Source organism: Melospiza melodia, chromosome 4, assembly GCF_035770615.1.
Source record: "Melospiza melodia melodia isolate bMelMel2 chromosome 4, bMelMel2.pri, whole genome shotgun sequence".
Lineage (NCBI taxonomy): Eukaryota > Metazoa > Chordata > Aves > Passeriformes > Passerellidae > Melospiza > Melospiza melodia.
Window position 1 is genome coordinate 50,877,857 of NC_086197.1, and position 22,580 is coordinate 50,900,436.

At 41.4% G+C, this 22,580-nt stretch overlaps 1 protein-coding gene across 1 annotated transcript in view; it reads right to left on the reverse strand.

The window, feature by feature from the left end:
• Window positions 1–22,580, reverse strand: part of NUAK1 (NUAK family kinase 1) — a 47,110-nt gene that overhangs the window by 10,156 nt on the left and 14,374 nt on the right. The window contains exons 2-4 of the mRNA XM_063154352.1: window positions 13,536–13,656; window positions 3,292–3,443; window positions 1,906–1,971 (exon numbers count right to left, since the gene is read on the reverse strand). Coding sequence (XP_063010422.1) covers window positions 1,906–1,971; window positions 3,292–3,443; window positions 13,536–13,656 — 339 coding nt within the window. The remainder of the gene's footprint in view (window positions 1–1,905; window positions 1,972–3,291; window positions 3,444–13,535; window positions 13,657–22,580) is intronic.

Here is a 22,580-nt window from a genome sequence, read left to right on the forward strand (position 1 = left end):
TGAGACCCTTTGCACAAGTAGTGACTAGGGGACAGCCAAGAAGCCACTTCCCCATGCCAAGGCAGCCTTGACTGCTCAGAAGCCTTAACAGTGAAGAGATGTAGCTGAGGAAAGGCTGGAAATGTGAAAAACACCTACAGCAGTTTAAACACAATGCAAGTCAGGAAAGGGAAACCCTCAAGAAAAGCCTGTCCAAATGACCGCAAGGTATGTGAGGAGGCATTGCCACCTGAATTTCTTCCACAACAGTGCCACTTGCTATGGCAGCTGAAATGCATCTGTGGTTCTGAAGCCCTTGGGTGAGCTCCAAGTGCGGACCAGACAAAGCCACCTGTCCTTGCCCCATCGTTCCGCTCTACCCACAGGTGAACAACTCCCATAAAGGACAGAGAGGCAGGAGCAGAGCTGTCTGACAAAGATCAGCTCCCCAGAGGCTTGAGGAAATAACTGGTTTTGCATATGAGGACCACAATGCAGAGATCCAGCTCTCCACAGCTAGCAAATTCCACAAATTCCTCATTTCTCTCAAGAATTCTCTGATTAGCTGGGAAGATCGTTTGGCATGTAATGTGAAAAGAAAGGTCATCCTGCCTGCGGAAGCCTGATTTGTAAACAATGTCCTCAAAAGGCTACTTTTTGTTTTCACCACTGCTGAGAACAGCTCTGGCTGCTGCAGACAGTGTCCCTGTAGGAACAGTAGAGGGGAGGTCTGCTCCAACACTGGATGCTAACAGCAAAACATCCAAATATTGCCTTGGATGGGCCTTCTGTAAAAGACTATTTTTGGAAACCGCATATTTATGTGTCTTTAATCCACTAGCTGATCCAAGTTAGCTTCTGTCATCAGCATTACACAGATGGCAGCTACCACATGTTACTTTCCACCTCCATTGCACATCAGCTCAAAATGAAGACAATCTCTCCACTGTGAAGCACAGAAGGCAGTGCCTACAGCCCCAGGGTTTTCACTGGAGACAAAAGGAAGACCCAGGCTATTTAGGTACTGGGTTACGCAAGCAGTTCCTTGATTACTTTTTAAATTAAATAAGGATGCTCAAGCATCAGCAGAAACTCTTTGGTGTTCCTCCCTCTGCTTGTTTGTCCATGGATGAGCACATCCAGCCACCCTTACATCCAGCTACCCAAGGAGGAAAAAGGTTGAAAGTGAAACAGATTCAGCCATTTGGAAATTACACTTATTTTATAAAGGAATACAGATAGGATATATATATATATATATATATACATATATATATATATAGGAAATTACTATGGAAATTAAATCTCTGCATTATTTAACTTTGTGCTACAGATATAAACAATAGAAGAAAAAGACAGGAAAAAAAGTCACTCTTATGCTTTCACTGGGGAGAACTGGCATGGAAATGACATCACTGACATCACTACCCAAAGTATAGGTTTGTGTCTGAAGTTCCAAGGCCATTTCCTAATGAAGCACATGTGCTTTACTAGGTTTATTTTGAAACTCTATTTGCTTATTTTCCAGCCATGATCAAAAGAACATTCAGACTATTCTGTAGAAGGCACTTGAACCCTGTAGACCAGAACAGTTTTTTCCTAGCCTCAGAAGCAGCCAGCAATAATATGATTTGTACAATAAGAGCGATTGCACGAAATGCTCTGCTGTTTTCTACCAGTGGGTAGATACTGCATTGAGAATCGTGGCCTTTGTGTGGCAGGACAGGGCTTTCACCTCCAAAGTATGCAATGCTTCATTTAGTGTGTATTACTGGCAATCAGGGGTGTCTTCCCCCATCCTCCAGCCTCTTGCCAGATGCTGTTGCTTAGTAGCTGTTACCATAACAATGGCTCTTCTAATGCCTTGGGTAAAAATGTTATAAAACATGCAAATCCATTCTAAGAAACTGAGAAAAAGAATCTTACCTTAATATTAAAATTGTCATCAAGAAGAATGTTTTCCAATTTTAGGTCTCTGTGGACAACACCATTCTGAAACAAGGAAGAAGAAAATGGGGAAGAGCATGAGAAAATATTGGAAAAATTAAAGGTGAGCTGGCAGGGTGGTCTTTGCATCTACATTTCAGGGCTGATTTCACTGTCATAACACTCATGGCCCAGTGACTAGCGGCAGGCGCTGTATTAGTCACTTGGTGTGTGGTTAAGGGAAGAATGACTGGAATCTGTCCTCCCACAGACACTCTGAAACATCAGGGGGTGGGGGCAGAGCGGGGCGGGGGGGGGGGGGGGGGTGGCAGATAGCTGGGGCGTGCCTTTTCAGAACTGAATTTCATCCTGGATCCTGCCCCCACTGTGTGAAAGCAGGATATTCTTCCCAGACACGAGAAACCAATATCTGTCAATGACGTTAGCCCCTATAAAAGTCCACATTCCTCCAATGAGTAGCCATGTGGATCATGGATCGGGAGAGTTATAATCCCAAAGGATTGTAAATGTTAGAGATGGAAGCAAACAGACTGGGTCTAGGTCAGAACCTTCTTTACAGAAACTTGGGAAAATTAAATCCATCAGGAATGGCACTGCAGCTTTTCAGCACTATGCAGTGAGGACTTTGAGAAATCCCATTTTTTATGAGATTTTGTTAAGTGTTTTAAGAATTCAAATTAAAATTGTGTTAGCTGCTCAATGCCTTTAGCCTCAAACAAGTTTTGGCTCTATGCAGTTGTTTCATAAACAGAAATAAAAGGTCCATGATGACAGCCAGTCAGCTACCTTGGGTTTAATTGCTTGATTTGTTATTCCAAGTGGATACCATGATGGGTAAGGTCATTAGCAAATGGTATCTTTCCTGCTACATGTGGTAAAGTTACTTTTACCTATCCAGAATGAGTATGTACTAAAGCTCATGCATGAACCTCATAGCTTTCTCTTGGCTTTTTCTTTCATATATCTCCTATTCTAAAGTTGTTTACTAGTATATTCAAATTGCAAACTAACACTTGTTTGAATGCATTAATATTAAAGCTGTAGAGGTTATATGGGATGCCTTCTTTAGTTGATGTTGTAATTTTTGAGTTTTTAAATGTCAGGAGAAATATTTTAAAGGCAAAAATGCAAGGTTTGCCTAAAGTAAGGGTGTGTCTGGTATCTGTCATAGCACAGGAAAACATCATTAGTCTTTAAAAAGGCACTAGTTCAGTGTAGTGCTTTTAATGAAGATCTTCTGTTGTACTGATAAAATCATGTATTCTGACACTTAATAATGAATGCTGTTGCCTCAGACATGCTTTGAAATATATGCCAGTAATCAGCCTTGAAACCGCATTTTTTACCATTAAATTCTTTGCTCACCTTGTGGCAGTAATGCACAGCAGAGACTATTTGTCGGAAGAAGTGTCTTGTCTCTCTTTCGCTTAATCGACGCCTCTCACTGATATAATCATACAACTCTCCTTTACTTGCATACTCCATGATGATCACAATTTTATCTTTATTTTCAAACACTGCACAGAAGAAAAGAAAAAAACCCTACAGTTGATTTAATACATTTTAAAATTGACACTTGAAAGAGTGAAGACAACTCGGGATGTCTGATCACATCCTAGACCACCACTGAGGCCTGGAAAGACGTACTAACAAATGTCACTGCAAAAAAGCAAGTTCCAAAGCTACTTTTTGCCAGAGGAAGATTACAACACCTCAGACCAAGAGAAGGAAATTGAGTTTATCCTCTCTTTCATATGGCTACATGAACCTCTTTGTCTCAAATAATACGGGGTTACAAGGTGGCAAAGAGTGAGGTGAGGTGGACACTTGTGCCAGTAATATATGAATACCAGCTCCTGCTCCAGCACAGAATTCCTTGTACAAGTAGCTCACTTGAGGCCAGAGGATAGAAGCAGACAGGAAAGGGTTTGGAAAGGGCTCACAGAAGGCATAATACATTCTTGTCTTCAGTAACTGAAACAGGATTGCCATTTGGCTTACAATGACTGTTGGTTGTCTTTCACCTACCACCAAAATCCAACAAGTATCCAACTGATGGATGTGCCCTCCTCCATCCCAACTCTCTGTGACAGCGTAGCGGGCATGGACACCTGAACTTGCTCTGTACCTCGTCTCATGCAAACAGCTCTTCCTCAAACTTCCTTATTTCCTGCCCCTACCATGTGTCCCACTGCATGTCACAGACTGAATGCTGTAATCCTCTGTCACTTGTGCATTGCTGCCAGCTCTGCAGAGCAAGGAAAATGCCAGCATAAGCAGAGCAAGGAAAATCATCTCATCCACGTCACAGCCTGACTGTTCTTCGGGGCTGAGAGTATGCTGTGTCACATGCTGTCAAGGACTTCACCGTGAGTGGCAGATAACTAATATTTAATCTAGTAAAGCAGGCTGTTAATAGTCTGGAATTGCTGTATTTTCCTGGCTGCTAAATAGCTCTTCTCTTGTGTCACTGAAAATCCATTGCAACCCACTGGAAACTTCCTGCACCTGTCATAAGTAACCACTGCCATGTGAAAACATGGTGATTTTTCCTTTCTTTTTATCTGTGGCAGCCCTGGTCACACTGGCAGCAAGGCAAATACAAATTAATGAGGTTAAAGGATCTATTACAAATAGATGCTAGTTTTGACAAGCCCAACTGTAATGATGCCTTCCTATATCTCTTTATCAAAGCTCAGCCAGTAGTCTTTGGTGATTTAAAAAAAACAGAATTAAGCTTCAGCTTTTGCAGTGAAATGTGAAGCTGCCTCTCTTAACACACAGATATTTACTTCTCTTAGGCCTTGTCTCATGTCCTCTCACACTCTGTCACTCAAATCTACAAGCCAAAGCCTCTGCAGTTCACTCTAACACCCCTGAATCCCAGCCAAACAGCTCTGATAAAAGAGAGAGCAAACAGCCAGATAAAATTGGCTGCTTACTTGTCTGCTGGCCTCACTGTACCCCGAAGCAGAGGCCTCTGCCAGTGATTACATCCTATGTGCATCCTCATTAGCAATAAACTGCGGAAACTGGGAAAGCCGTCTCTGGATGGATTATACATACAGTATCCTCTCCAAGAAACACAGACTGATACTGTCTGGGAAAAACTGAACATGCTCCATGTCATACAGGGAAGTGCTGTGATGTGCTACCAATAAAACAGTAATGCGCACATTCGCTTCTCTAATGTTAGGTACAGGCTTTTTTAAGAAGGCAAAAAAGAAATAGCAAGCTGAGACCAATCTCTGAAAATGCTCTCATATAAGACATATGATTTAAAACAAACACATAAACCACACAACAACAGTAACAACAAAATTCCCCGAAACCCCAGCTGATTCCATGAGTTAGGGGTTATTGTATCATGCATGAACATGTATCACACACATGTAGGTGAAGCTGCCACATGGCAGAGATGATCTCAGTGTACTTTCATGGAAATATCCCATATTCATAGAATTATCCCATACATATCCCAGGCAGTTCCAACTGAGGACCACCCTCAGCTCAGAGGCACATTTGCCCTTGGCTCTTCTTGCCCCACTCCTCCAAAAGCTGATGCCCCACCAGGTGTGCAGTGCTCCTGGTGACAGTAACAGCAACAACAGTCCTGCCACGATAGAGCATTCTTCCAGGCTGTGTTTTTATGAAAGTTTTGCCTTCATTACTCAGTTCTAAGAGTCTTCTCAAATCATCCTTGATGTTCTGAATTTTTAAATCCTAACATGTAATTCTTTTGGACTCAAATTTACCATATTAATACAAGTCCTGATCCAGATGTATATTCCAACATTTCTACAGAAATGAGGTGGAAAGCATTTGGTTTGGAGGAATGTGCATTCAAAGGCACTTTCCATTTCAAATTTTCTCTTACATCCTCTAGGAAACTGAGATAATACCATCAAGCTGAATTTAGGAAAGCATAAATCCCTGTTCCAAATTTCAAATTTTTGTCACAAAGCCACACTAGAATCAATAGAAACAGAATTGTTCCAGAAACTCGCATTTGGTTTTCAGTTTACTGGCACACTTTTTCACAAGGGAGAATTTTGAGAGGGAAACTATCCTTGAACTTAGGTGACATTACAGAGCCCTCCTCACCATCATCATAGCTGAACAATTACAGAATTAAACAGCAAATTGTTTCTCCACTCAGGAGCAGAGGTGAATAGGGAGGTATTTTTTTACAACTGTGTCATTTCACATCAGAGCACCTCCACAGTATCAGCTGAACCTCAGGAGTGGGCATGGAGCTATCTTCTGCAGAGATGGAACTGAACAGCAGACAGAAAAATCTAAAATGAGAGCTGCAGCTGAAGGAAGAGGAGGTTGAAAGGCAGTGGGATTTATGTCTTCACACACACACATAGCCTTAAAGAGGAATTTAGTGGTCAAGACTATCAGGCAGATGAAAAGGTGGTATTCTGGCAAGTCTTACACCATCAGCCAAGTACACCATGAATTTTCCCAGTAGTATTTAGGATGTCAGGCAGGTTTCACACAGGCACTTCTGAATTTCCCTTCTGAGCACAGCATGTAGTTTTATAAACAAATGCTCAAGAAAGCCTTGTAGCCAATGGCTGGAGGAAGAGAAGAGGGCATTAATTAAAGCTGGATTGACTTACTGCAAAGAATAATGAGGTAATAAATATAATGCCCTGTTAGCACCTGGGCTGTAACTTGTGGGCTGATGATGGATGAGTTGCCTCCATATAGCTTTGGGGACACTTGGTTCACTCTTTGTTTTTGTTGCAGATGATTTATAACCTGCCATCCTACTGCATATTCATTCTGAAACTCACCCTCACCTAGAAGTGTGCCTGAACCCTGGCTGCACCTACTAGCAGCAGAGAAGCATAACTTTGGCAGGATGCTGAACCCCAGGAACTTCCCAAATCTTGCTACTTCTGGGACAGCCATGTCATATAAGCCTGCTCCTCAGCCCTGAGCAAGGTCAAGGGATGGAGACCATGTATGAGTAAGGTGGGGCTGCTTTAGCTTCTTTCAAACCATCAATACTCTGTAAATGGCTAGCCAAATTAGATAAGCAGAGAACTGTCATTACCAACACCCATACATGGATAGCAGGGGAGATGGTCTGTCAATTAAGAATCAAGATAGGGGGGTTGCTTAGATACAAGGCACAAGCTTCATCTATTAGAGGGGACAGCAGCAGGAGAAATGCTTGCTACTGGCCGTGTGTCATCTATTTCTGAGCGTCTGTGTTTATTTGCACCACTCTGAGTTACTCTGATAGCTGCAACAAGACCTTGATGCGGCGGGAGGGCTGCTGCACTGCCTCAGCCACAGTGGTCAAGTGCTGCTGCAGAGTAGTGCTTGCAAATCACTACTACTCCTTAGCAGACAGAGCCTGCCAGCTGAAGGATTGACTGTGGAGATGACTGCATTTTATGTGGCCACAGGGGAGGAAACAGGGACAGCAGCGTGAGAGCACATCAGGAACCAGGAGCAGGAACAGCATGAACCTCATGGTGTAAGGAAAAATGTGATTGTATCCCCAGGAGATGAACAAAGGACTAAGACATTGGCCATAGCAACGCACAGAAACAGCATTTTCCAGGGGCTGCAAGTTTGCTTGGGCTTGGTCTGGTCAAAACCACTTGGTTTTGGTTTCCAAAAGCCTTGGGAACCTAAGCAGCAAAGGGTGCTTAACATACAGTGGTCAAAAATGTCTTACTTTTCTTTAAATCCCACCCTTAACTCTAACATGTTTGTTTCTTTTTTAAAAGTGACAGAGAAAAAGTCTATACCTTCAGGCTCATAACTGAAACCAAATCTGCTGACTTCAAAGTTCCTTGAAGGACATAAATGTGAAATTGGGAAAGAATTTCACTTTTTGCTATCAAAGAGATATCTGAGACAAAGTACATTTTCTAACATGAATAATCCATCCCTCTTTCACAGGCTGTTCAACTACAGTAATAGCTCTTGCATAAAATCTCTCCACTTATTTATAGTTAGAGGCTGTGAAATTATGAACTCAGCTTCTATCTACAGCCTTCCATTTTCCAAATAGCTGGCTGACCTCTTGCTCATCAGCATTCTTCTTTTCAGCCCTACGGCCAAATTCATCCCTCTAGCTACACCAAAATCACCTCCTCTGAAACTCATGGGACAAGACACCAAATGAACACACTCACTATATTTCTTCTCTGCTAAGATGTGCTTCACCATGAAATTGTTGAAAGCCCAGATGGGCATGGTTTTGCAAACATTGGTCAGAAAGGTTTAATGGTACACTGTATACCTCTCTATTAGGACAGTTCACTTTGGACTGACTTACTACCAAAATAAAAAAAAGTCCTTCCTCCAAGCTCAAAGAATACTAAAGTCAGAGTGAGTGCTGAGGGTGGAGGATTCTTGGACTATCTCCTTGTGGGCTGATTCCATTTGGTTTACATGTAACCCTGGGGTAAGGATTTTAGTTTGTTAGTTTAAGAGGGGCGGCCAATCTCTTTGCACTGGAACCATTTGAATTCTCCTCATGCCTTTGCTCTCTATCAGAGCAATCTCCTAAATTAGTTCCAGTATGTTGACATTCCTTCCATCTGGTGTCTTTCCATTCAGTGGTATTTTTATTACTCTCCTAACAGCCGAAGACAGAAGTACCTTTCCACTGCTATAAAATGCTCTTTTATTAAAGGTCAGCCAAATCAAAAGAACAAGTAAGTTTGTTTTTAATTTTGGAGATGCAGACTAAAACAACCTTTTCATTCAGAAAATTCATGTACGACCCACTTACCTCACTTGTGTAAATAAGCCTTGAATTATTCTTCAAAAAGTCATGCGAGTACTGAAAACTGTCTTTTACCTTGGAAATTCAGCCTGATTCAGCTTTTGTAGTTTTGACTGTTTTACAGGCCCCTGGCATAATGTTAATTTAGCTGGTTTTCAGCAGCAGTATTATTTTATTACTGTTTTAAACAGAGCATATAGCAGACATGAAAATATCCCAGATCTAATGAGAATATCACGTATATGCATACACATAAATTTATGCATATGCTTAACTATAATTGAAGACATCAAGATATAAAGTATGTGTTTTAATGCTAAACTTGTGTTAAATTATTCTTCTAAATTATGGCCTTTTTCAGCCAAATTGAATTTCCTTTTTAATTAAAGGAACGTTGTTAAGATCCTGCAATAATCTTTTTAAATCATACAACATGCTATAATTTACTCCTCCCCAGTGAGGAGATTAAATCAGAATGGGAACTATTATCCTTGGTGAAGTTGCTTCTCACAGAGCAAGACTGAGGATATGCAGATTATGATGGTTTGCTCTTTAGAAGGAAGGAAAAATGACAGTTACCAATTTGGTCACAATAACACATTACACTAATTGTCTTTGTTTCGGCAAAGAATACAAGCACTAACTCCCCTTTATTTAAATATTGTTTAAATGTCGAGGAACTTCAGAGAGGCAAATATTTACATTACTATGGCACGACTGTGTAAATGAGAAGATCAAAATAAATTTCATCGCTGCTGGCAATCAGTTTGACATTTAAACTAGACCTGCCCATGATCTCACACATTTGAGTTTATACCATGTCCGATGAAGTCTGTTTAGGTGACCACCCTGAATGGTAGGAAATTCATAAAGCTGAGGTATGGTAACTAAAGAGTTAAGTTTGTTTATTCTTGTTTCATTAATATCTCCAGACACTTGAAATATTACTTGATGTTCTTGGTTGTAATCAACTGAAAACAATGTTAATAAAGCACTCAAAACTCAAAAGCCTACATAATTAGAGGAAATTAATTAGAAATGTGTTTAAACAGTATCACTACTTTCTCTTGGCCAAAAAAAAGAATAATTTCAGCTTTCCAACTTCCAACATTCTTGATTAAAGCCCAATCATCCATATGATGTTTAAAGGGATTCATGGCTTTTTCAGGTGTTTTGCACACAGAAGGGGGGGGGGGGTGTCATTAGGCAACAAAGTTTGTTTTGATTATGTCTGAAAACCAGGAGATAGCAAAGGCTTGGACAGAGGCTGGGATTGCTCTCAAATGTCACAGCCTGAGATAGGTGACTGTTTTGCCACCCTGGCCCCGGCTGCTGTCCCACCCTGAGGTCCACATACAGCTGATGGCAGGAGACACTTGTCTGAGCCAGCACTGCTGCAGGGATGCAGTTCCTCAGCAATGGCTTGTGTCCACACACCTTTAACAGCTGCCACACAGGCAGATTTCTGACAATGCAGCTGGTTTTGCTGATGCTATGATGACTTGACTGACACAGCTCCCCACACTGGAGACAGGCCTATGTGTGTGTGAAACACCAAGTGTGTTTATGTTTTGCTGCATGAAGTCTGGCACAAAACGTGAGATTGAACATGTATTTGGCAAGTGCAGTGAGTATCCTGGAATACTGTGCCACTGCTCTTACACACTGTCAGATTATCTCCTGTTGCCTTTGAGGTTTGGAAGTAGAGCTGAACCAGTCTCCTGATTAAGCATGCAACCTAGCTCAAGCACTTGGGAGATCCATATTTTGTGCCTTGTTAATGCAAAGTGTGCAGCACTCTTATAAGCATCCTGGCCCCAATTCAGCAGAGCACTTCAGCACACATTTTCCTTCAGTTTCTCGTTTACATTAATGCCATCATGTTCCACAAGCACCAAATTTTGATCCTAATGTTTATTCATTCTCCAGGGAAGATCTTCAGTAAACCATTTCTGCAGACATGTTAACTAATAGTCGGTTCACCTTTAAGTACATTTTGCAAAAGGGCAGACTTTTCTGTATGGTTATGCTGACCAAGGACAACTCTTTCAGCACAGAAACAGTCATGCAGACAACTGTACTCCACACTACAAAGACTCAAGAGCTCACTCCTAAATGTATCTAGTGTAACTTCACCCTCATGATTGGCCCAACATGTGTTTAAATGTTCACAGAATGTTCCTTCCCTGGTTTAACTTTTATAAAGTATTGCCAGATGAGGCAGATTTTGCACTCAAGCTACTCCTGGAAAAATATGTTAGCTCTCAAAGGCTTTATTATAAAATCTTGGAGTTTTCAAGGCAAAAAAGCAATAGGGCAAAGGAAGGGCGAGTGGCAGGGGAGAGACAGACAGATGAATGGACAGGGGCATTATTCTATAAACTAAAATTTATGTGCTGAAATCAGAACACTGCCAGCAAAGCCAACTTCGTTTATCCAGTCCCTTTCAAGGAGTTTAAAGTCACTTAAAGGAGCACTTCCCTCACAGCCACACTCGACAGATTGCCAATTACAGCCCTGCTGAGAGGATGTAATTTCTTTAGTCACAACTGTGCATCTGCCCTGGCAGTAATGGGCAAGGTACATGCTTTATGATTAGGTTACAAAGAAGCACCTCTAAACTGGAAAGTTTGGTTTCCACAGACCTTAATTTGCTTGGGATCAATTTAAAAAGATATGGTTGTATTTACATCAAGTAGACAAATTCAGAGGTTAATTGCTATTAACAGGAAGGTCAAAAGGATACCTAAACAAGATCCTACTTAAGGAAAACAGGTTTGTAAATGCAGTACAAAGAGCTTTCAAAGATTATTACAGGGATATCCAGCATTGTCCATGGTACATCTGTGCAACCTGGCACCTATAGAGAGTGCAGTGGCAGTCTGGAAACCTGCAGTAAAAATTTGTGAGACAGGAGTAAAATATCACAAGGGTGGCTTCAGTCTTAAAGTCAATCTGATCTAAGTTAGTCAACTAGACTCCAACAGGAGCCTCCAATATGTCATTTATCCCACTCATCTGAAAAAAGGTCTCCCAGGAAGGAGCCAACCACACTGAGAAGATGCTGAATTCTCTTGACTAGAGAGGCACACTAGACTTGTAGCATATACCAACTGCAGAATTGTTGGATTGCTTAATTTTAGTGAGATTAAGCCCACCTCTTAGGATTTACTGACTTCAACATTTTGTGTCAGGGGATAGCAATATTATCACTCTTTATGCATCACTCAAGAGGAAAATCTTGTGTTTGAAGTCCAACTTTGAGAGGATACAAATACTTCAGCCCTTGATGTAGTAGCCCCTTAACTTCACAACAAGTACTCTTCAGCTTCAAGAGAAGCACACACTTAAGGGCCCCTGAGGTCACACCCTCACCTCTGGGCAGCTCCTGTGGGTTCAGCTGCATAACCACACATCTTCCCAGTGCCACCGTATCTTAAGTTACAGCATTGGCTGCTACAGGCCAAATACTGACTCTGACTGCTTGGAAAACACACCAGAACCTGATACGGGTGCTCATCCTCCTCAGACAAGATGAATTCTCCATCATGGAGCTCAGCTGGCTTTGCTGCAGAAGCATTGCTCCCGTCTCCGCAGGGCCAGAGAGGGAAGTTTTACTCCCCCAGGACTTAGTGTCTGCTTCCTAAAAATGCTGTAATCTTTTTCACTTTTACAAATATTTTAACTCAGTAAAAACTATTTTAAGTAAGTATGAGAAGGGCAACTGGTCAAAGAACCACAGCATGCTTAATATTTTTTCTTCCTGAGTTCCCATCCATATTTGAAGTAACTTTTGTTCCATTTGCAACCCACATGCTGACACAGCATCCCTCCCCTTTTCTGTTCCCAGATCCTTTTTATTAGTTTATTCAATAAAAAGACAGATACTCATCTCTTTTCAAGTACAAGAACATGCTTTCGAATAACTCAATATACGATAGTGTAACAGTACGCCAAGACAGCCCTTGTTTTAATCAGTCGTATCAACTCTCAGAGCAGAGCTGCCATACACATCTCATCACTTTCTTCATTTACCTCACAGCTATGGAAATGTGTAGGGCTACATTCAGGCTTCCTGCTCTTCACAGAGGAAAAAGGGTGATCCCCAGGGATAAGACTGCCTGACCCAGGTCTCTCTGAACCTCTGGAGTCTACATCCCAAGACAACATGCAGCCTCCCTCCCTGCAGCAACAGGCCTTTTGACTGGCATCTTTTAGCATGCACATAACATGACCTGCCAAGCTAGTACTGGGACATAAATAAACTGGCAAATCATCCCAGCTGTGTCCCAGGAAGAAAGGAGGTAGAGGAGGAAGACAGGATAAGGAAAAAGGAATGATAAGCCAGCCACCAGAGTGACAGGAAAGTGTGCAGCGGTGGACAGGAAGTGGATGCTGGGATTCAGGGGGAAAAGCTGCAATGACAGAAGTAGCAACTTGAACTGACTGGTTAGGGAGGTCCAAAGTCCTAGAGCAGATAAAGGCAGTCCTGTGCAGTCCAGGGAAAATAAAGCAAACAAGGACTGGTCTAGGGGCTGGGAACAGAAACAGACATCAGGCTGAAATGAAACTGAACTGTACAGTGGGAGCAAGGACATGAGGTGATACATGCAACCATCTCCCACCTGCGACTGACACAATGAACTCACACAAGAAGAAGCTCTTCCTAGCAAAGGTTTATGCATCTGTGAAACACTGGTAGCTCAGAGGGAAGGCAGTGCTCAAGGCAGTCTCATTGGTAAGGGATGAGCTACACCAGGAGTAAGGGTTCCACGATCTCAAGAAACAGGAACATCAGGTCTGCAAGAATGTAACAGAGCAGTCAGGGAGGAAAATCACATTCACTAACCTTCATATATGGTGATGATATGAGGGTGGCTGAGGGATGACATGATCTCAATCTCCCGTCTGATGTGAACCATATCTTGTTCATCCTTAATTTTGTCCTTACGAATGGATTTTATTGCAACCTATAAATGCAGGAAATCAAGCGTTATTCTTGGAACTGAACAGATGCATCTAATCCACTAAGAAGAGTTAAAAAATAAATACAGATGTTAGATGTTGGCAGAACATGGAATGACCAAAACAAACCTTTAAAATACAAACCTCCATGCTCCAGCTCCCTCACTATATAACAATAAATACACTCTCATGACAGTGTAATGGGTGACATGAAGTTTTGGTCTCTTCAGGTCTTAGGACTTTACTGAGGGGGAACACAGCATCCTTCAGAAAGATTTCTGTGCTAGCCTAAGCACTCTCCGTATGCAAATGGCAAAACTCCTCAAGAGAATTTGATGGGAAGCACACTTGCTAAGACATGATTGCATCTCACAATTTCAAAAAGAAACTTTTGAGACAATTTATTTGAAAAAACTTTGGTATCTCTGATGGAACAGAGGCAGGGAATCCAGGGTGCCAATTATGTATTAATATCCATGTTAATACATAAATGATCCCATTAACACAGATTAGTCCATGGTTCTCTAAAGCAGGCATACTGTTCAGGAGTTGTGACTTATTCAAAAATCAGAATAAATAAATCTTTAAAATTCACATCTAAACTCATCCTTATATAAACCCAAGCCTTCAGGTCCTACACAACACTTATGCAGTCACTGCAAAACCATATCCTTCCTGCATCCTTCCTCAATCAGCAAGCTTTTTTACAAGCATATCATGTGACTGGATGTCTTTCCAAAAGGCAGGGTGGGAACAGAGGAAGTGATAGCTGAACTTGCAATATAAACTCAAATTATAACAGTCCTTGTGTGTGTATGTGTGTTGCCTGTGAAAAAAGGGCTTATCTGAACACTCCCATAAATAACTGTGGAGGTAATCTCATGCCCTATGAGAAATGAAGAAAGCAACAATGCAGAGAAGCTGGTGGGAGAGGGAAGGTGAGGGCATTGTGCATACTGAATGGCATCACGGTCTTTATTATGGTCAATATTTACCCTGCATTGTTTTTTTCAAGCTAGAGTTCAGGGAATAAATTATCAGCTAGCTTAAAATCAACAATAAGTCATTGAAAAACATCACTGACCTGCTGAGATGACCACCCTTTTATGGGTAAACCAAACTTGTGGCATTCTTTGCAGCCAACTACTGTGGACTTCTCCTGGGAAAACATTTGTAAATCTATGATTTACATTATTTCCTCAGTTACTCTAGGAAAAAAAAATTCACTGCCTGCTTCAAGGCAGTAATTGCAAGTGGCATGACCAGTATTGTTTTCATTATATGATGTAGCATTGAGGATATTGAAGAAAGAAGAGAAAAACTTACAATATTATAAAATTGAAATGTACATAAACAGGAGCCACTTTAAAGGATCAGGTTTCCTACAAAGCCTTCAACTCTGAAAAGCAACATTGTTCGAAAAAGCATTAAGCATATGCCTCATCCCCTTGAATTCCCAAAGACTGCTGCATGTGCTTAAAATTAAGCTCTTTCTCAAGTGCTCCCCTACTTTGGGACAGTAGAACAAAAAGAAATCAAGGGACAAAACGATTTGCATGTTAAACCCAAAACAATTCTTTTTTTCCTCTTGACCCAAACATTTGGAATAGAGACTTTAAAAGTAACAACATAGCTATAGTCTTCTTTACACGGCACATATTTCTAGAAAAGGTAATACAACAGATCTTAATTGAATGAGTGACCAAGATAGCCTCCAAGTAATTCTAGAGATGGAAAAGGCAACCAACTCTAAAGATGACAATGGATTTTTCCCCTTCCCACGTTTGCATTGGGACTGATTGCAAATGCAAATACACCCTGTATACAGAAGGATGTGGGTGGCTCTTGGAGCGGTATGTGCATTCCTGCAATAAATATAGACATGGGTAAAAACACATTTTTTATTAAAAGACAGCCTTGTATTTGGCTCTGAGGAAGAATTTAAGAAGGGTTTCATTGTCAAATATACAACGGGGAGCAAATTCTTCCCTATTCACAGCTGGTAAAGTAATAACAGCAACCTAGAGGACATGCCAATCTCCTGATAACTTGACTGCGTGCTTCACAGACAGGACTTATGCACATCTACCCACTGGCCTCTGTAGAAAATTGCATATAAGAAAACATATTTTTAGATACAAAAATGCAAACACGATTGAAAAGTGTGGTAGCACTTTGTAAGTATACATTTGGATCATTATTCTAATGCAAACAAATGTGTTGCCTGGGAACATATTTTTTAACAGGACCAGAGAGTTTACAGTCTCACAACCCATGCTGAAAATTAAGGCACCTTAATTTTCAGGCTATAAAGGCTATTCCTAAAAGTTTTCCCAAATTTCAAAGATGGTACTTAAGCTTTCCTGAAAGCATCACTTCCCAGTTGCAGAGGCAGAATTCAACAGCCCAGCCAAAGTACTTGAGATTTTGTCAGACATCCAGGCTGTAATGTCTCATCCCAAATATAATGAAAGAATACATGCTGAACACATCCCTTGGGTTTTAACATTCAAGACTTTCTCTTCCCTCACTCGGCACTTGGAAACAAGGAAAGACAATCAGCAGGTGTGAAATATCTTTACTTCAGTGGTGTCAGTGGAGCCAGGGCAGCTCTAAGCATCCACCTGGCCATGGTCAGCCCATGCCCTGCAATCCTGACACACAGCAAGAGCGCTGTGTGGGAGGCAGTGCCCCTTGTACGTTACCAGTACAAGCACTCACACAAAAGAGAGGTTTACTCACATGCTCACAAAGTAGTATCACTCTCTATTTGCACAGCACAGAAGTCGTAGCCATTTATTAGTTAAACCTTGATAAGCAATTGGTGAAACAGCACAATTTATCCACTTTCAGAAGGTGAGAAATCAAAACAGAAAGGTGACATAACTCCTAAAGGAAACAAGGGCAGTAAGGAAACAAGGGCATCTCAGAAATTGCTGCCTGCCTCTTCCTCCCAAACTGCGCAACACACCACAGAAGTGCCTTATTCAACAAACCATCTTGTTATTAAAGGATGACTTCTGATACCTTTCCCAATGCTCAATTGCTATTTTTCTCCTCAAAAAGGGTAACAGGAAAGTGAAAGGTTCAAAGGCATCCAAAAAAATACTTTTCACCCCATGCCATCTGCCTGTGGATAGGTTCCACACTTCAAGTGGATAGGTTCCACACTTCAAAGGCTATCAGCCATCCACAGCCTTGCTGGTGACCTGGTCTGAAAGGCCAAACAGTGAGTGATGGGTGTCAGCAGACTGTCAGAGCTGGCATCCCAGAGCAGGATTAGTGGAGCAGGACAGCATTCATTCCAGCTATTCCATTCTAAGAAACAGATTTCTGCCAGGCAATTCTTTCACCTACACCAGTCTGCTCAGACCACGTCAGCAAGAATACTTGGGCTCAAGTCTACTGCAGTGAAAAAAACCAACACCAACAAGAAAGCAGCCCAGCTGGGTTTTATTCAGTATTTCATGGAAACATTACAAATCGCAATCACATTCCAGGTATTTATTACATGTTTCATTGTTTTCATATCTCTCAGCAAAGCAAGACCCCTAGCTGTATGTTATGGTATCGGACTGCAAAACAAGCCTCCCTTCCAGGTCTTCTAAAATATATAATAATATAACTTCTCTCATGAAATTTATTTCTTTCAGAAATATATTCCAGAAAATACATTTTCAAAGAGGGCTTATGCTTTTAATACCAGACAGAACTGGCTCAAATTTTTCTAAACCCCACTTACGAGACTGTTGCATGAAGGACCTGAATAACTTCAGCATAATAGGAAATAAGGCAAATTGAAAAATACCTTATGAAAGAACTTGTTTGTTCATTCTTAAGGCTCATTTCTTTCTTTCTTTGTTTCTTTCTAGCCTGCTTTCTTGCTTTCTCTGAAAGCAGTGGCTTCACTGTGGGCAACATCAAAATTTATTAAGGGTCACAGCCTATGAATCAAGATTACAGAAAAAGCAACACACTTTTTACATCAGCTACATTAACTACTCCAAATATTCCCGCTCAATATCTGCAGAGAAAGTGCTGTTAGTCCCTTTGGTACTCTCAAAACACTGTACTTATACCTCTACCACACTTTTCAATATGTTTTACTGGGTTTAAGACTTAGATAATTTAATTATAGTATTTTTAGTAACACTACTAGTGGAGGAATTTGTATTTTTCCTAGCTTCTTGTCTTAATGAGAATTTCAGATAACTCCAAGACCTTGCACTCAGAGAGAGTAATGTATCAGATTCCTAATCATGAAATTTAAAGCCTCTCACCCCAACAAAACAGGTTCAAGTTCACCCAAAGCCCCTATAGACACAGTATCCAATCTGGCAAAACACTTCAGCACATGCCTAACTTCACACATGTAAGCAGGCCATCGACTTTTGTGGGACAGTTCACACATGCAAAGTTAAATACATGCATGAGCACCAAGGTCACAGCTCAAAACTAGGCCATGTGAAGTTTCCTTCTGGAAATCATTACTGGCTGTGTGCACCAAAACCATCCCCAGTATCTTCTGCGGTTCTGATGGCTGCATGCTCCCACACATGGGTCAGGGGGAGAGAAAGACCATCAGACATGGGATGAAATGCCTCCACCTGCACCGCCAGTTCTGGTACCAGTCTCTGCTCAGAAGGAGGTAAAGAGAATACCCTCCCCAAATCTATGGTACAGGCAGGGGGTGTGAACCTCTAATACAACCAGGCACCTCCAAACTGCTGTGCACAAGCACAGCCCCAGCTTCACTGCTGCTCTGCCTTCCAGAAACAGACAGAAAAGAGGGAGCAGAACTTTGGCTTCCCATCCCTCCATGAGTCAGTTTGCAAAGTGTGCTGGGCAGGAATTGTAGAGAAATAAATTGTTTTCAAAGCTCCAATAAATTACTGGTTTCCATTTGGTGGAAAGAGGATTTATACTCACTCCCTGAACTGGTGTAGAGAGATTAAGAAGTATTTTCCAACACACTTCATGCTTCTTTGCTTTTGTTTCATACAAATAACTGGAATTGAACTATAAATACTTCAAAAGTATGACAGTTGCAAAGGTTTCTGTACATTCAGTCGTATCTGTGACAGAAATGTCTTTCTTCCTTTTCAAGCTTCTTGGCTGCTTAGCAGAGCAAAACAGGTAGAATTTATTTTTACAGAGCCTGATCAAGACCACTGTGTACATAAAGGTATCTCCAGGTCTAAATATCTGGCAAAGGGCATGGCAATAGGTGCCCATTTCCGTATCAAATCTCCATGTCTCATGTCTGCCGAGTCTCTGCTGGCATCATCATTTACAGCTGAGCAAAAAAAAAAAAAAAAGCTGTGTTTTTATCAAAGTGAGAATCTATTTTAAATGATTTCAGGAAGTTGGTTCATGTGTTTGTTTTAGTCTAATGAACCTAAGTTTGCCTCATTTCCAGCTGAGTTGTGTGAATATAAATTAAGGTAGTACTAGCCACAGTGCAGAGTCACAGATTTTTAAGTCGGTGAGTGCTGTAGCTGAGCCTGACTACTTAAATGGCACAAACCACTGACCCTTCCAGAGCAATTTCTGCATGCAGTACATTCAGACCCATTGAAGACTATCTTCCACTCTCTATTATCTACAAGGCTATTTTTAGGACCATAGTGAGATATGAACTGTTTTTTTCCACCGAGGGAGGCTGTGACTTTTAAGCTGGTTCCAGCACTTGTACATACCATCCATGCTCAAACAAATTCCGATGGGCTGTAGCAATACTATTATGGAGAGTCAAAAAACCACCATCAGGACAGAGAGCGAAGTTCCCTGAGAAAGGGAAACCAGCTCGTTGCCACTGAGCAATATGTCAGAAAAGATGCTTAAAGAAAATTATTTAAAAACATTTTCTTTGGGTGAAGAGGGAGGGGAAGGTTAAATACACATAAAACTCTTCTTTCTGAAAGCTGTGAACTGAATTCATCCCTACCCAGGGTTGGGAAGTGGGTGAGCCCAGCCAGTTTCACAGCTCTGCTTCCTTTCTTTGAGATTCGAAGGTGGGAAGTGCAATGTGCCAAGTGCCAACGGGGTGTGGAGGTAAAGAATAGGTTGATCAGCCAGGGGAGGAATAGAAAGGGAGAGCAGAGGATGTTCGGGGGTGGGGAGAGAAAAGGTACATTGTTCTTTCTCCAGCTCCAAAGAGCCAAGTAAGAAAGTCTGGCACCATATAATGCTTTTTCCAGGGGAGTCTCTGCCTATGGCTCTTTGCCCAGACATCACCAACCCAAGAGGAAAAGAAACAAAGCTACAAAATTATGTGGTCCCTGAGGTGGCTGCAATCAAATGATAAGGAGGGGAATGCTGATAATGCAGTTGCATTGAAATGGCACTTCCAGAGGTTGCACAAAGGAGAAAAAGGAAAGGCAGAGGGCGGGCTGAATAACTGTCTAATTGGCCTCTGGACCTTCCAGGTGGGAAGAAGGATCCAAAGGGTTCTGAAAAGGGGAAAATGAAGCATCCAAAGGGTTCTGAAAAGGTACACTTATGAGGAGTTCTTTTTGTAAGCCTCCTACCACATGATTATACCTTTGCCGTGTCCATTTGCTGAAAAAAAGTTATCTTGAGATTCTAGCCCTGGGCCAGATGCAGTACTAAAGAGCATCATGCAGGACATGCAATTCTAAGAACAAGATTCTGCATGGTCATAGAAAACATTTCATGCAGTCACTGAAAAGTTGACAAAAGGCCACTGTGAGTGTAAGCAAAATTAGTGCCTGGCATTGTGCAATCTGCTAACACATCTCTCAGAGCTCTCCCTTTCAGGCAAAGAGTAAGGTTGACACAATGCCATTGTTTCAGAGATTGTTAGTTTTCACATCCTAAAAGCCAGATCATCTCTGTGGTGATACTCCCTGGGAGACAAGCACTCAACAAAATCCTTATTAATTATTTATCAGCAGCCCCACTCTATTCTTGGATATGCTGGCAAACTGTGCAGTAATTGGGAGAGTTGCTCAAAGCAGTAACTGGTGCCATCTGCACCCGAGTGAGCTTATGCTGATTTAAATCTCAGCTTCTGCTCATTACTTTGTTCCACCATGTTTGTTCGTGTCCTGGATGTTACCAAGAACAAAACATCATTACTGTTGCTGCCAGCCAGCAGCTGCACACATAAAGGGCAATGATGCACGTGCCTCGATGCACCTCTCAGGTCCATGTGCTTGTGGGACATGAAGGTATTTTTTACAGCTGCCTCACTCTGAATGGTAACAGCATACAGCAAACATCAGCGTCTCCCTGTTTCATTACCCTCTTCACAATGTACCAGACAGATTATATTTCTAAAAACCAAAGCTGATGTCACTACTGTAGAGAAACTCACTCTTGTGTCAAGGCACTAGAAGTCCTGAGTCAGTGTGATAAATGTTAAATAAAAATTCTATTTGCATAAGCTGAGGGACAATGTGCCACTGTCTCTGGGAGAATGAAGGTATGATTACCTCAGGTTTAATTTTCCTTTTCAGGTTCTGCTAGATATAGTTGCTGCTATCATATCATAAACGATGATTCACCAAGTGGAGAAGAGGAATTAACTATTCACAAATACTCAGCAAGGGGATTACATATTCTCTCTAGTTCCCCCTTTATTCACAGAGAAAGATGTTTGTGGAATCAAGTTTTTATGATCAGTAGAAGGTATCAGGTGAATTCACACTGTACATATATAAAGTGGGTGATAGGAGGAATATACAACACCCTTCCTCCACTTCTTTCCTCACCCCCACGTACGGTGCTTGTTATCAGGATTTGTGAGCACATTTTCTGAGTAACTACTGCCTAACTGGGAAATTTGCATCCCTTCACTGTCTGGTACCCACTACTACCCTCAGCTATGTCTAAAAAGTCTGGCACATTTACACCATGCATTCTCTGACAAATTTCCCTGGCAGACCTTTCTTCATTTAATGCTGAGAATCCTTGCCTCAAGAAATGCATGTCAGAAATATACCAAAAAACTTCTCCCTTCCCAGAAGATTTTTACACCACACTACTGAAGTCCTAAGTCATAGCACTGTTCAGTTCTAGAAGAAAGATCCTACAAATAACCACCATCCCTAGCAATAATGATGTGTTTCCCTTAGTGATGCCTCAAGTTGCCCCTTCTCACCCCTCCCCACTGTCCCAATAGCATGCTACCACAAATCTGCATTCACTTCAACCCTCCCTAACCCACAGTAAAACAAATTTGCTGTGATAGGGGCAGAGGTTGCAGAAGATTTGTTGAAAAGCAAAGATATTACATGACCAGGTTATTAAAGATGTTTGCAGCTGTGTCCTATCAGAACTGGAGCCTAAGACTGGTGTGGCATCCTGGGAGAGTCCCTATCATGCGCAGACTTCACCCTCCTGGAGAAAAGAGTGGGACTGTTTACATTTTCTCTAATACACTTCCAAATGTAACTCCATATCATGCACAGCTTGATGGAAGACCATCTCCTTTCCAATGTCTAATAACTCACAAATATCCCATCCAACTACTTTCAAACTTTCAAGAAAAGTTCATGCTTTGGCACATAAGAAATTAGGTCTGGAAAGAAACTGGGGTAGGGGATTTCCCCAAGGCAATGGATGTTCATAACTGTAATTAAAAAAGAAAAAAAAATGCTTTACAGCCTCAACTATGGATCATTCTCCTTAAGAGATGTTAACCAGCACGGAATGCCACATTCACTCAAAAGATGAAAACTGCACTTACAGTTAACTTCTAGTGAAGTTGCCAAGCAGATGTTTATTTTTGGCTTCCACATTTACCATAGCCAAATACTACACTGAGTTGGGATTTCACAAAGTCTAATTGCTTTTCTTCCAGGTTACAATTTTGTTGGAACCAAAAAGGTGGGAAAAAGGAGGGGGAAAAAAAAAACAACAGAAAAAAAAAAAGCTGACTTCACTTTTAAGTAGGAAAAAACCT